Below are 13822 nucleotides of genomic sequence, written 5' to 3'. Positions count from 1 at the left end.
AGTAGTAAGAACTGGTGACATTTCATGTGCGCGGGAAATATCAATAATAGAATTTTCATTGAATGAAACAATTAACGTGAACTTCCATAGCTAGTGACCAGCTGTAGTCTTTATAGGTGGCCTTAACGTTGACAAGCAAAGACAAAATATGCGGCCCAATTGGCGTTCAATATGCTCGCATCTAATTGGTCGAGACTGGACAATGGCTAGCGTGATATCGGGTATTTATAGCCCGGCTGTGGTTGCAGTGAAACTAGTCGCTGTTCCAAGCTACACATACATCACTCATCACACAATCTGAATTCACAAACTTACTTGGATGATGGGACCAAGCGAACAAGAACTGGAACATGATCCAGAGATTTCTGAGCAAACTATGGACATAAAAACAGATGAAACAGAAACGAAAGAAACTGATAAACACAAGGACCCGAACGTAAAACCTCCATATTCATACGTCGCTTTAATAGCTATGGCAATCAGAGAGTCCCCTGAAAAGAGACTCACACTGAACGGTATATATCAATTTATTATTTCAAAGTTCCCATTTTATGAGAAGAATAAAAAGGGTTGGCAGAACTCTATCAGACATAATCTCAGTCTAAACGAGTGTTTTATAAAAGTACCCCGTGAAGGAGGCGGTGAAAGGAAGGGGAATTATTGGACTCTGGATCCTTCAAGCGAAGATATGTTTGAGAAAGGAAACTTTCGACGAAGAAGACGAATGAAACGACCTTATAGACAACCAAGCCTAGCGCAAAATTCCACATTTCCTTTCGGTGACCCAAATCCTTACGGGCCGCCAAGCTATCATGGAATCGCACCAAAGTGGTCTCCATACGGCCAGCCACAATTGAGTCAGAGCACTTGGCGAGGAACAGCACAAGGAGTACCTTACCCTCAAGCAGCGAGGATTCCAAGTAGTTCATTGCTATCTCCATATATGAATATCCCTTCCATTGCCGGAGTTCCTGTAAGTAACTACACAACTGCTTCACCGTATTCAACTCACATGCAAAGCCAAATGAACGAACAACATAGCTACATGCCATTAACTAACATGCCCAGCTGTAGAAGAGAGCACGAACATTCTCCAGCGTCTCATTATCCATACTAATTGCAACATTTTTAAACTCTACGAATTTTGCCTATCGTTCCGCATGAAGAGAGTAATAATATATAATGACTGTCGTTCGCTATTGTTTTAGTTTATTAACGTACATGAATACAGATTCATTCATTTCCTATCGGAGTATATCCCTATGATAGCTATACTAATATTTGTCTATTTACCAAAGAAATTATCAATCCATTAAACCTGGTGAAACTACAACACACAGACTTGCGGCTTTTCACTCCTAATCCGCAATGGAATCCAAAATCGTTTCCCTTGGCATTAAATCTGACTCAACAAGAGATCTTCAGATAGGAAAATGAGCGAAGATGTATGTCTTGTTTAGTCCCCCATAGGCGTTAAACGCTTCTTTGGTCTTCAAATTGTTTGAAAACAAATGTTTGTATTATTTAAATTCATTGCACAGGCTATTTTGTCTAATTCGCCTCGTATGGAAATGTCAGCTGAGCGTCTTGGACATTAAACTTGCTCAAAGGGGCCACTGAACTTTGAGTTAATATTTGGGGAATTTAGTTCGAGTGAGAACAATTTAGAATTATCACAAATATATAGATAGTTATATATTCATTGCAAAGTTTTAATTTAAAAACGCCCAATGTACATAAAGATCATATTCCTTTCACATTCATAAATAAAGAGAAATTTTTCGTTAAAACTTGTTTAATTTGTCTTCATTTCTTGAAGTACTTAGATGAGGGTTTTGAAACGTTTTGTCATCGGCAGTCACGAGAAGAGAAGAGTGCATTGTATCCAAGTCGGAATAATTATAATATAACATGATTGTCTTGCAAAACATAATACAAGTTTCAGCATGAGGCCGAAAGCAATTCATCTACGGAATTTTAGCTTGAAAATTCACCCCAACTTCTCTCTCTCTCTCTAACTTATATATATACTTCGTATTTTTTAATCCAAATTCGCGTCTAAGAAACTCAATAAAAAATTAAAGCAAAATTTTCGCTTAAAGTTCACGCAATCATGTTTTAGCAATTTGCATAAATTTAATTAAACGAATAATTGACTTGGTATAAGATAGATTTTTTATTCATCGTCTTTGAAATGTTGAATAAACCTGCCTTAAGAGACGACTACCTGTGGAAGAGCTTTATGCTGTTCATGGGCGGATCTGTTTTTACTTCTGAAATGTAAACTAATTTCAATGTTAAAACTTGTTTTGACAAATAAATTACACTCATTCAATTGGTTATTGTTGGCAGAGACGTGAATTGTTTCATATTTCATCGTTCTTTGTACTTGAGATTTTCATTGAGTTGTGAAATTACTACATTCCCACAAATCATTCGCTTTAACAACTAGTATAGCTTTAATTTAAATCTGCTTTAATCTTAAGAGCAATGTAAAAGATACCCATGGATTAATATTGTCTTGCGGTGAACAAATTACATGAAAATATTTTACAGACATAACGAACGGAGCATGGCGTGCTATCTCCGTCGTCTCTCGTTTAAAGTAGAATAACATGGCGTCGTCGCGTCAACCTCTGTAATTACTGCAGTTGAACAGGAGTTGATTTTATTGGCGAGCGCTGTCAACAATTGGGAATGATACAAGCAACAAAAGCTTGCCAATGCTATTTATTAATATTGTTTAGATAAGGATTTTCAATATAAACAACTGAATCAAATGAAAGAGAGCTATATGGCAACTTTTTGACAACTTCATCAAACTTTGCTCCCTACGGGAGCCGGGAAGTTTACCCGGGCGTTTTCGAATACTTGCGCTGAGTATTTTCCTGTAAAATGAGCTGGGAAAAACTGAACCACTTTTGCGTGATCTGTGTTGTATGATTTTAGAGAGATTTTTATCAGTCATTCAGCTGTTTTCCGAGCAGTAAATGTTCTAGTAACGCTAGTCTGAACAGGTGAAAAAAAATATCACTCCGATAAGCTACGCAAACAAACAAATCGTAGTCGGGCTGTGCGTGCATCGGAAATTGCCCTAACGTTGTACATATCATACAAGACAATTTATAGTGGCAATCAATGTCGAATACTAGATTTAGTGTCTGCGTGATTTTCCGTAACCCTCGCCTGAAGGCGCCCATAAATATACAGTCAGTGTATATCTAAATTTGTTTTATTTATTAAACAGTAATTTCTCTTGGGAAAATATTTTGCATGTTTTCAATTATTCTAATATTCTTAAAAATCAAAACTAACACAAAGCAAACATAACGTGCGATAAAAAACCAATTGCTGTGCGTTTCAGCCTAGTGGCCGGCTGGGAAGAATTGCAAAACTATTAAAGATGATTGCTTTTGAGCGTTTGTGGATTAGAACAACTGGTTCTTGCGGCTGTAGTTATTAAATATTTAACGCTGGGAATTAAGTGGGGTTGAATGTCAACCTTAATTCCTAATGAAAACTAACTGAACCCAAAATGTAAATAACATGTTCGAAACATGGAAAACATTTTGTTAAATTTTACATTAAAAGTATATAAATAGTTCATAAAATAACACGCGAGATATTCTTTCATCATTATTGACACGACGCGAGAATGAAAACCAAAACAAATTATAATTTAAGATTTGAGAGTCTTTCTCTTAAGTACGCTGAGAAACTGAGCCTGATCGTACCCAAACTGAGCCTGAGAATGAACACTTTACATGCTTTATTTTGCCTGACGTTGTGATGTGTTGAAATGATAAATACGCGCGCTCTATATGAACCGTCCCCTGATATTGGAGTTGCGCTCTAGAGGAGAGCTATAGTGAGACAATGATTCGTCAATTTTTTTCGAGTTTGGAAATCTGCTATAGAAGAAATAACTGAATGTCTTATATGCGTGTTCCATGCATTGAATTTCATAACTCTCCAATTCCACTGCATCTTTAAGAACTTAGAAATAAAAAGCTCAACGAAATGAAATATAAAAACCATTTTTAGAATTGCTATTAAATTATCTTATACACACGCACAAGTCCTTGTCGTAGGTACGTCGTACTTCATATGTTAAGATGTTTTGAAAACAATTGAAATATTTTCGTCAATATTTGCCAAGTATTTACATTGATTTGAGATAACAAAACATCATTTGAAGTAAAACCTAGTATTCTGCCTACAACACGTGAAACGGAAGGATGCGGCTGTTTCCAAACAGAGTAATAACGGATGACTGAAATTTCATCGCTGGTAATACAAACATGAAGAAATTTGAGGTGGACGTTTATCATCAAAACAGCAGAGGCGATTTGCTAGCATTATCAGTAATTAAACTTTATTTTTTGGGGCTGACATTATTTACTTCAAAACATGAAAAGTGTCAGACTGCTTTGTGTTACCATGACTAATTTCTACCGCGATGCCTGTGTGATCTTAACTTGGGAGACCCGTTCGTTTGGTTTTTGTGGTTTTAGTAATATTGACAGGCCAGGGTCAGAAGAAAATTCGAGACTTTGATTTGTTTTAAAAACACCACAAATCTAGTTAAAGTTGTTTTTCAAATATATTTCCGTGAATTAACATTCACGCTTCCCCACGCTGTTTGCGAAAGATAGTTATCAGTAAACCACGAGTTCGTCTATCTTTTTTCAAAATTGTAACGTCTCATCTTCCATTCATTATCATTTGTCAATATTATTCAACCACGATAACAGTACTGCAGTAATTCATTTCAGGCTATCTCAATCATATCTATACAACACTAATTCAGTGACTGTGTCTGTGTACACACAACTGCATTTATATCGAACAAATGCTCGATTTTTCCTTTTACCAGCCGCGATCAAATGAATACTTCATCTAAAAACAGATCCTGGATACCAATGTGGCTGACCATAAACATTGGAGAAAATATTACTTTGATCTTCACTCTGATCTTATTCACACACTTTTCCTATAACTTATTGCTTATACGTGCTCCTACGGCTACGATGCGATCAGTATATACAGTCTGCCGCCATGTTGGATGGCTTATCATGCAACTCTTCTGAAAACAAAGTATATAAACCGCAGAGTTGTATATAGTCTCAGTTGCATTTTACTCAGTTTAAATAACCCTAATTCTCAATTGCCGCACAACTAAAGTGGCAGAAGGCTTACATGACGTCACTCGCAAGATCTCTGGCAAATATTGCCGCGAAAGCGATACAAAAAGGCCTCGGTCAAAGTCGAAGGTTGACCCACAAAACAATCGCAAAAAGCGCGCTTCGGTTACCGAGAAACAAGACAACAAACTAAACCAAGACGATATCTTCTGTTTCTCATAACTTTGACACTTTATATACAAATGTTTCAATGTTCTCTGGTTTTGACCTTCAAGATTCTTCGTATCTGCATGGGGCCAGTTGTACCGAAGGTGTACAGCGCTATCCACATTCACTAGGCCGCTCTAAAATTGATCGCAGTTTTGTACAGGTCTGATTAATGGCCACTGTTCTTAAAGTTGAGTTTTTGTTTATTTATAGTTCTCTGTTAATAGCGCTATATCCAAGCTTGGTACAACCACCCACTGTTTTAATGATGTATAGCCATAGGTTGATCCCAATAACTGCAAGTGGTAGTCAACTTAGTTAAAAACTGTGAATTTTTCATCAGATAAAATGGTCACGTATTTATTGTATAATTCTGTGTGGTTAACCATTTCACATCAACGAGAGTGTTCAGTGTCATTTCGTCCTTATCGGAGCTATTTTAAAATTGAGTACCACATGCAGTATATTTTATGTTCAAAACATTTGGAGCCCTATATGAAAATACATAGTATTCTCAGACTGTGATTTCAATATTACAGTTCTAGTATATGTTGCCTTTGGACTAGAAATACATGAATCTGTATTTGAGAATAAGGCTTGGCAGCCTGCATGCATGGCGATATTCAATTTACAGGTAAGCTGGAGCTTTGTCTGATTCCCAAAGTTGGCCCGGGTAGACTCCACAGGATTGAATTCAACACGATGTCAACTGTCAAGTGATGCTCCTTGTTTTTTCAACGATCAGCCAATCTCAATACCCAACGTCGTTGCACGAACCGTGCTGTTCCTCTCTTGAGATATGCGCTCACAAAACTATCAATTCAGTCCGCTGATCTTCTCATCCTTCTGGTCACAAGTAGATAACCAAACTTTATAAAATACGACAAAGCTACTTCTCACATGCCAATGTTGTTCTCACGAGTCATCTAAAGATTGAATCTCGCCCATGTTCACCCGTTCTGCGGCGGCGTTCACGCTAAATCCCAGAATACTCGGGTCGACCTTCTGCATACGTTGCTTCTTCTTTTTCTTCGCCTTGCCGCTATTGCTCTCGGGTTCATTTCGTGAACCTCCGGCAGCACCTCGGGCAACGACTGCACTGCTCGTGGGTTGTTTAGCTGATGTCGATTTCGTTGGCACATGTTTCCACTCGGAACTTCGGCGTCTTTCAATAAATTCTTTTGCGAAAGACTTGGCTTCATTGTTGTCCCCAATATATTCTCTCACGTATGTATGCACCTGTTGACCGCACAACAAATATTGTAAGTATTCAAGTATTGCACGAATTCCACTGTCGAAAACTCACCTCGTACGGAGATTCTAAATCTTGAAGAAAAGCTATAAACGTTGGAACTAAATGAAGAATATTACATTGTTAGTTAGTTCAGAGGCAAAACTAAGAACTGAAAATACATTTCATGCAATTAAACCGAGTTTACGCCATTAAATGCAAGGTTTCTGTTCAGCGTTTTTGGAACTCCAGGCTCAAACCCACTGCTTTGCAACAGCAAACTACCCAAATTACTTCAGCGTCGTGTCGCTCTAAAACACCCCAAAAAATGAGCAATTTCAACTCTTACTATCAACACCAGTTGCAATGCCGCGCAAGCTCTCATTACACCACTCTGTAAATGGATCACTGTTCGTTGGCTGTTGCTGAAATATTTTTCGTACGCTTTCCTAAAAGAAAGAAATATTTAGTCAAGTAAATAACGACTTTAACTGTGAAATTTTCAAAGGAATAACGACAATTAATGACAAATCTACACGAGCAATACCTCTTCTTTTGATGATTTTTTGCTGGATTTCTTTCCATTCGTCACAGGTTTTGTTGCACTAGTACAAAAATAAGTTCAATCAGTTCAATAATAATTTTCATTGAAATATTGCACAGACTTTCTTCTAGTCTCTCTTGCAAGTGTAGACTATATTGCCAGCGGCAGTGAAAGCATAGTCTATCGTATCACCTTTGTTTGACTTGTTTTGCTACGTCATTTTTTACTGTCTGTGCTTGGCTCTTTCCAGTGCTTTGTTTTCCTACACTCATTACTTCATTCCAGAACCCAGGCTCTTGCTCTTTCTCTCGTTCATTGTGGTTCCCAGTCCATACATTATTGTTTCCGGCCGTCGTGGCCCAAGCAGACGAGGCTTGTGGTGGCTAAAATAGAGAAATAAGTGTTACAATTTGTAATGGAAACGACTCTCGTAATCACAATGTATGTCATTTTTTTCGGTGCTGGCGACGTTATCTTGTTTTCCATCATTATCTTTGATGGCCCAGACACTATAAAATACCAGGTTAAAAGGTAAAAGAAGTCATGTAAACCTGAGAACGAGACGCTTGCTTATTCTTTTTTGGAGCTTGTCGTGCTTGCTCGTCCTGGATTGCCTTTAAGGACTTTACATTACTTGACGGTTGTAATCTGAGAACAACACAATATTCTACTCTTCAATACACATCTCAACACAAGTATAGATATCACAGCTCATAAAGAAGACGCGATAGTTCAGATCTTAAATTTAATATTATATTTCTTCCATGCAGGGGGAGAATTCATCCAACATTTGAACATACTTTTCAGAGGACCAACCAAGGCTCGCTTCTGATTGCAACTGACGCTGTTTCGCCTCCAACTCCTTCATTTTTTCCTCATGTGCCTTGCGGTTTTTCTCTTCTTGTTGTTGTATTTCAAACAAAGACATTGCTGCTGTATTGTGAGCTCCCCAACTCCGGGATGATCCGTTTACCTAAAGAGGAACATGATTTATAATGAACTCCACAACCCAAGTCAAAAGAAGTACAATCATTTCCACACATTTCTGTCTTGATTGATTTCCTTTTTATATCTTGATTTATCTTCCTGCTCGTCCCATTCTGCTTCCAGTTGTTTTTGACTATCTTGTGGTTCATGTCTTGTTTCCTGAACAAACGATGAAATATGACGGAATAAGAGAGGAAAAAAGCAAGAAATTATTTCAGATTTCAACAAACCTCATCTTTCACATCCTGTGCTACGCCCTTGTTCTTTTTCACTGTCTCTTCATGTTTCCGTCTTTCAGATTTCTAATCGAAACGCAAAAGAATGTATTCAAGGTTATTGCCTAGTCTAGTGTTTAGCTGCACTCTAGTGAAGTCTTCATACGCTATTTCCGTCAGAAATGTCATGAATTTCATCAGACGTAACCGATAAAAGTTATATTTATTTTAAAACTGAATCAGATTATTCGCCATTTTATCACCATGCTGACTGTGTACAAACCTTTTTTCTCTTCTCATTTTCTCCATTTCTCTTTGAAGCTTCTTTTGATATTTCTTCAGCCTCGTCTTCTCGTCGTTTCTCTTGTCTTTCTTTGCCTTTTTTCTTCTGCGATTCTGCTAAGAGCTATACTCAGAAATATAATTTAAAAAAATTAGAAAACGTTGAGTCGTTCAGTTCTTGTTTCCTCAAGACTTCCGCGATAGCGCGAGGATCTGGGAATCTTCCATGACTGGTCAAGAAGGTATGGGAAAGTCATCCATTTACAAACATAACACAAAAAGAACAAAATTCTTAACCTGTTCTTCTTTTAGGGCTTTTAGTCTCTTTTCTGCCTCTTCGCGTTTCCGTCTTTCCGCCTCGGCTTTCTAGAGAACAGAGGAGTAGAAAGATACAGGATTTGCAAGTGAGTGACAACACTGGGAGAGGAAGCCGTCTGTGATGAATAATGTTGATGAAGATATCAGTGATTCATGTCTGAAATGAAAGAAGAAACGGAACCTGTAGTTCTTGTTGTCTTTGCTCTTCTTCGATAATTTGTTGTCTTAATTTTTCTTCCTCTTGTTTCTTAGCCAGTTGTCTCCTTTCTTCATCTTCTTTTTGTCTCAACATCTCCGCTTCTTTCTTTTCTGCTTCCAGCTAAATTATGATAAATAGCTCACGTGTTTTAGCACTAGTATTGAAGAAGGAAGTTTTCCCTACTCCCAGCTGAATGAATGAATCATAATAAAGAAGGTAAATACTCCAGAACAAACCCTTTCTCTCGCTTTTTCTCGCTCAAATTCTTCATTCCGCTCCCTTCTTCGTCTTTCCTCGTTTGGAGCAGGAGATGTTTCTCTGAAGATAATAAATATCAAATGAAATGCTATCGATCCTCCGTCAGGAGTCGACCCTAGGCCTTTGCGATGGCGGTACAATGCCTTAATGCCACCGAGCTACAGATGTAGTTCACCTTTGTGGTTCGTTCCATGATGCATTTCCTGACTGAGACCATGTATCTAAACACGAAAAAACTTAGTTCTCCAAGACCATCATTCAACCATCCAATATTATTATACCGCATGCAGAAAGAACATTAACAACTGCCGAAATCAAAACCAAGTGTTTGTTACCTTTTGGAGATTGCGGCTCTGCACCCCAAATGATCTCCGCGGCTCCAACGGGGGAACCCGAGTGTGACGTAGTCGGAAGTGTTCGTGGACTAATAGTAGTTCGCGAAGGTTGGTTTTCGGCGGGAAAGTTGAGCTGTAATGTTGACTCAGCGGTCTGCTGACGTTGTTCATGTTGTAACTGATGCTGTTGCTGAAATAAAATTGTTCTTTCCTTTTGAATAACGCGAAAGTGTAGTGGTTAATAGAGGTGAATAGTGGTTAACAGTTGTGAATGGTCGTTAACAATGGTGAACAATGGTCTCCTTAGAGAAAGCCCTCTCTGGCTGAAGGCATTGTACCTGAATCTGTTGAAGTATTGCTTGTTTTTGAAGATGTTGATAGTGTTGCTGGAGCAACTGTTGTTGCATAAACCGTTGTTGCATTTGCTGTTCGTTGATAACCTGCTGATGCTGAGAAAAATAAGGAAATCTAATGAATAAACCTGCAGAAATCCTGACCGTTTCCCAGCAAAATGACTTACCGTTAATGGCGGCGGACTAGGGCCTGGTACGAACGGCACCCGTTTCCACCTCTTGATTAAATCACCTGGTAACGAAATGATTTTATAAGCATTAAAATATCTATCAAATTAGTGCAACTCACTTTCATCCCAATCGACTTAAGTTTTTGTACCCAACAAACCAACTGGAAATAAAAAAAACGTCCGCAAAAGAAAAGCAAACTCGCGTACGGTGATACAGATCTAAATCTCAAGAAAGAAAAGAACGGCAACACACCAAGAGGTAGATATGCCGCATCACATTGTCTTCTCACTGAAAGCTGCATAGTGAAGTATCCATGATTGAACCATTCCACCATTTCATCATTGCTGAACGGACCTTGCTCTAGTCCCTGAGGATCGCGATAGAACCACTGTGTCTCACATGTTCTTTCTTGCTTCTCAGATGTACTACCGCACAATTTCTCTTCAGCTGGTAACTCTTCGTGCTGGAGAAAAATTGAAGAGCTTTTACCTCAGAACAAGATAAACACCACTTGTACAACACAGAAACAACATGAGCAAAAAAAGTAAACAATTTATAAAAACTAGATACCTCAACAACCAGGTTAGCAATGCAGCTTTCTGCTACTCTTTCTAAATCTGCTCCAACCTCATCATGTCGCACTGTGGATGAGGCATGCAAATTTTGCTCTGGAAATGGAAAAACATACATATTCAAATGCTAAATATCTTGCAAAATGTGGGTATTTTACTTTGGGCACTAATTTTTACACACACCTTCACTAGGACTTATCTCAAGGGATGGTTCTGATGCAATTCCTTTCTCGTCTATTCCAGACTGTGGATTGTCTTCTGTTGGAGTCTCTGCAGTCTTTTTTGCATTTTCTTGTTGTTCCAAATGCTTTGCATTGACTTCGGGATCTAGAAACCAACATGAATAAAGAATTTCAATTCTTCACAAGAGAAGTTTAATACATTTTGTTGTAATAATAAACACCTTTATGCTGCTGGTTTTGATGAGAGGTTTCTTGGTCTGTAGTTGCCACAATACTTTCAGGTCTCTGCAGTGAAAAAACAAGACATTGATCATGCAAATATTTCCATGTAGAACAGGAATAAATAATAACAAATTACATCATTTTCATCAGCTATTTCCAGATCCCAATCTTCTTTGGACCCACCACCAGAATCATCCGGTGGCCTTTTATCCTAGAAGACATTTCAGGAGTTCAATTATTAAACCCATAATCAAATTTCACATGCTAGAAGACAACATTTGGCAGCAGTACCTTGGTAACGCAAAAAGCACCAGAGGCGTCAAATGATCCTGAATCAGGTTCAAAGACATTGTCAGGTTTACTCCATTCAGGAATATCTTCAAAACTAGTTCTGTCTCGATCACTAAATCTTCGTTCTCTTGTATGCTCATCTTTGTGCCAATTGTCCCGAGGAGAAGCTGAACATAAAACAAACCTAATTCAAACCCCTTGATGAATATACTCAGCGAGCATCAAAGGAAATAAAATGCAAAATAAAACACCAAGCTAAGGTAACACTTAGCAGATAAGAAACAGCAAAATATTCATCCCAATGACATATGATTTTCATGCATATATGTTCTTACTTCTCCATCGTTCTGATCCCCGGGGTGTCACCCACCCACCCTGTTCATCGTCACCCTCCGAGGATCTCCAGTTGCCACTTGCCAAAGCTCGACTATGACGACCAGGTGGGGCTGTGGGTTCATAACCACGTGGTGATGTTTCTAAATCAGGAAATACCAGATTAGATCATGGATGATAATGCTGCAAAAAAGTGACAATGACAAATACCAGAATCTCGTCCAATATTTGCTCTATCACCAAATCCTCCTCTCCTAAAAACATAAAAAGTCTCATGGTTTCCTTGATATTTACTAGTGCAAATGTGATGAAATATGTGGCCTGATTTTACAAAGAATTTGTACCCAGCACTCTCTCCCCAGCTCTGTTTCCTGGAAAGACCTTCGCGCTGCCATCCGTCTTCCGTTTTAGTCGAACTTGACTCATCTTGAGAGAAACTACGGTAGTAACCCTGTTCACCTCTTCCACGACCTGAAGTAAAATTTCACTTGTTTCAAGATGCAGGACAAATGGATTAACTATATTTCCCACCAAGAAAAATCAATGAAATTTGATCAGTGATTTGTACCTACCTGACCCTCTACCACCTCTTGACATACCCCTTCCCCCTCTTTGTCCTCCTCTACCCATCATCTTCAACACAGCTAAACTGTTCAGTGATCCAAATGAATTCCGCTGTTTAAAAGCATAATCAAATGAGCTTTACAAGAGCTAATAAAATTGGGAATGAAAAAACAAGAATATATCCTACTTGCTCCTCTTCTGTCAAAGGCATCAGGGCCAAAGGGTTACAAGCATCAGTTTTCAAAATGAAATCTGCAACTTCCTTGCTTATTTTAGGTGGTTTTAGATCTTTTGAAAAGAGTGCTAGCATTTCTTCTTTACCATATCTGAACTGGGCTAGTTTACAACCAGGACCAGCTGAAGGAGGAGGTACGGAAACACTTGCTCCATTCGACAGATCACGGATCCTAAAGGTACAAAATGAAATATAAGAAATTACCACCCTGCACCCTACGTTAGGGTGTCAACCCCCCATGTAAGTCTCTGGAATGTGCACCCCAACCTGGGGACAAAGAACTTGTCCATTCTAACCGACAGTGCAACATTATGGACATGTAATACTTTTTATTGCTTAGATTCAACAAAGCACAATGAATATTCTGCAATATGATAACAAGCCCCCAATCTCAGGATTATGTATGGAAAAAGCAACTGAGGTGTAATATTACATTAAAATTGGATAAAAGGTTTTGTGGTTATTAGCAAACATTATGCAGTCATTATAAGTACCACAAGCCCATTCTAACATTAAATTTATTGCAATGACGATGTTGTAAATATATTCTATAAACATTTGCATCACAAAACAACTACTACTGCCTGGAACGAATTATTATTAGCCTACCATTGGGGTCCAAAATTCAGGGCTTCCGAGCTTTGTTCTGACATTTTCACCTACAATTCAAATGATATAAGACTATTATTTTCAACTACTTGTTCTACAATCAGCCATTAAAATATATAAACAAATATAAAACATATTAAAACCAGGAAAATATTTTGTTTTGGTAGGCAACTTATAGTAATAGAAACTGACACACAAATAAGAATATGCTCCAAACAAGCATTAACACTTTCTAAATCACATACTTTTGTAATTTTGCGTTCACAAAAATATAATCAAACAATATATCAGTTTGAAAATAATTTTTCTCGAGCAATATGGCGTCGTGTTTTTTTTGGTTTTCCACAAGCGATCACGTGTCACACGGTCCACGACACTTGTTGGGAAACTGGGTCGAGGTCTTCGAGGATACAATAAAGGCTGAAATATGAGCACCACTTCATTCATTTGGTGACAAAAAAGTTATCAATGGTTCATTTAGTACCAAATTTAGTGATTATGAATAACCTTGAATAGCGTTTTAATGATTGACGATCTTAATATAATGTACAGATGTAGACGTGCGCGTGC

At 38.1% G+C, this 13822-nt stretch overlaps 2 protein-coding genes across 2 annotated transcripts; one reads left to right on the top strand and one right to left on the bottom strand.

The window, feature by feature from the left end:
* Nucleotides 1-239: 239 nt before the first annotated feature.
* LOC114518244 (forkhead box protein L2-like) lies at nt 240-1790 on the top strand. Its single transcript, XM_028538206.1, has one exon. It carries the CDS (start codon nt 320-322, stop codon nt 1115-1117), a length of 798 nt encoding a protein of 265 aa, XP_028394007.1. The 5' UTR covers nt 240-319; the 3' UTR covers nt 1118-1790.
* Nucleotides 1791-5339: 3549 nt separating this feature from the next.
* LOC114517991 (GRB10-interacting GYF protein 2-like) lies at nt 5340-13605 on the bottom strand. Its single transcript, XM_028537853.1, has 30 exons — nt 13498-13605; nt 13253-13302; nt 12596-12815; nt 12417-12519; nt 12189-12315; nt 12055-12098; nt 11847-11987; nt 11512-11678; nt 11357-11431; nt 11220-11283; nt 11000-11143; nt 10815-10912; nt 10497-10707; nt 10241-10305; nt 10059-10169; nt 9721-9910; nt 9561-9606; nt 9364-9445; nt 9110-9247; nt 8908-8976; nt 8612-8734; nt 8344-8415; nt 8168-8272; nt 7927-8099; nt 7678-7774; nt 7319-7509; nt 7130-7187; nt 6932-7031; nt 6658-6704; nt 5340-6590 (listed from the first exon to the last, which is right to left on the bottom strand). Exons 2-30 carry the CDS (start codon nt 13294-13296, stop codon nt 6267-6269), a joined length of 3429 nt encoding a protein of 1142 aa, XP_028393654.1. The 5' UTR covers nt 13297-13302; nt 13498-13605; the 3' UTR covers nt 5340-6266.
* Between the last annotated feature and the right edge of the window lie 217 nt (nt 13606-13822).

This window comes from Dendronephthya gigantea, unplaced genomic scaffold (genome assembly GCF_004324835.1).
Source record: "Dendronephthya gigantea isolate DGI-Jeju-01 unplaced genomic scaffold, DenGig_1.0 000010F, whole genome shotgun sequence".
NCBI classification, from domain to species: domain Eukaryota; kingdom Metazoa; phylum Cnidaria; class Anthozoa; order Malacalcyonacea; family Nephtheidae; genus Dendronephthya; species Dendronephthya gigantea.
This window is presented reverse-complemented; position numbering and strand designations above follow the sequence as displayed.

Bases quoted from the DNA above. Each gene is read 5' to 3' on its own strand.
- LOC114518244 (XM_028538206.1), top strand. From the start codon at position 320: ATGATGGGACCAAGCGAACAAGAACTGGAACATGATCCAGAGATTTCT.
- LOC114517991 (XM_028537853.1), bottom strand. From the start codon at position 13,296: ATGTCAGAACAAAGCTCGGAAGCCCTGAATTTTGGACCCCAATG. The intron at 10,708-10,814 runs GTATCTAGTTTT...ATTTTTCTCCAG, and splicing joins TTGCTAACCTGGTTGTTGAG to CACGAAGAGTTACCAGCTGA. The intron at 6,705-6,931 runs GTAAGAGTTGAA...TTCTTCATTTAG, and splicing joins CATTGCAACTGGTGTTGATA to TTCCAACGTTTATAGCTTTT.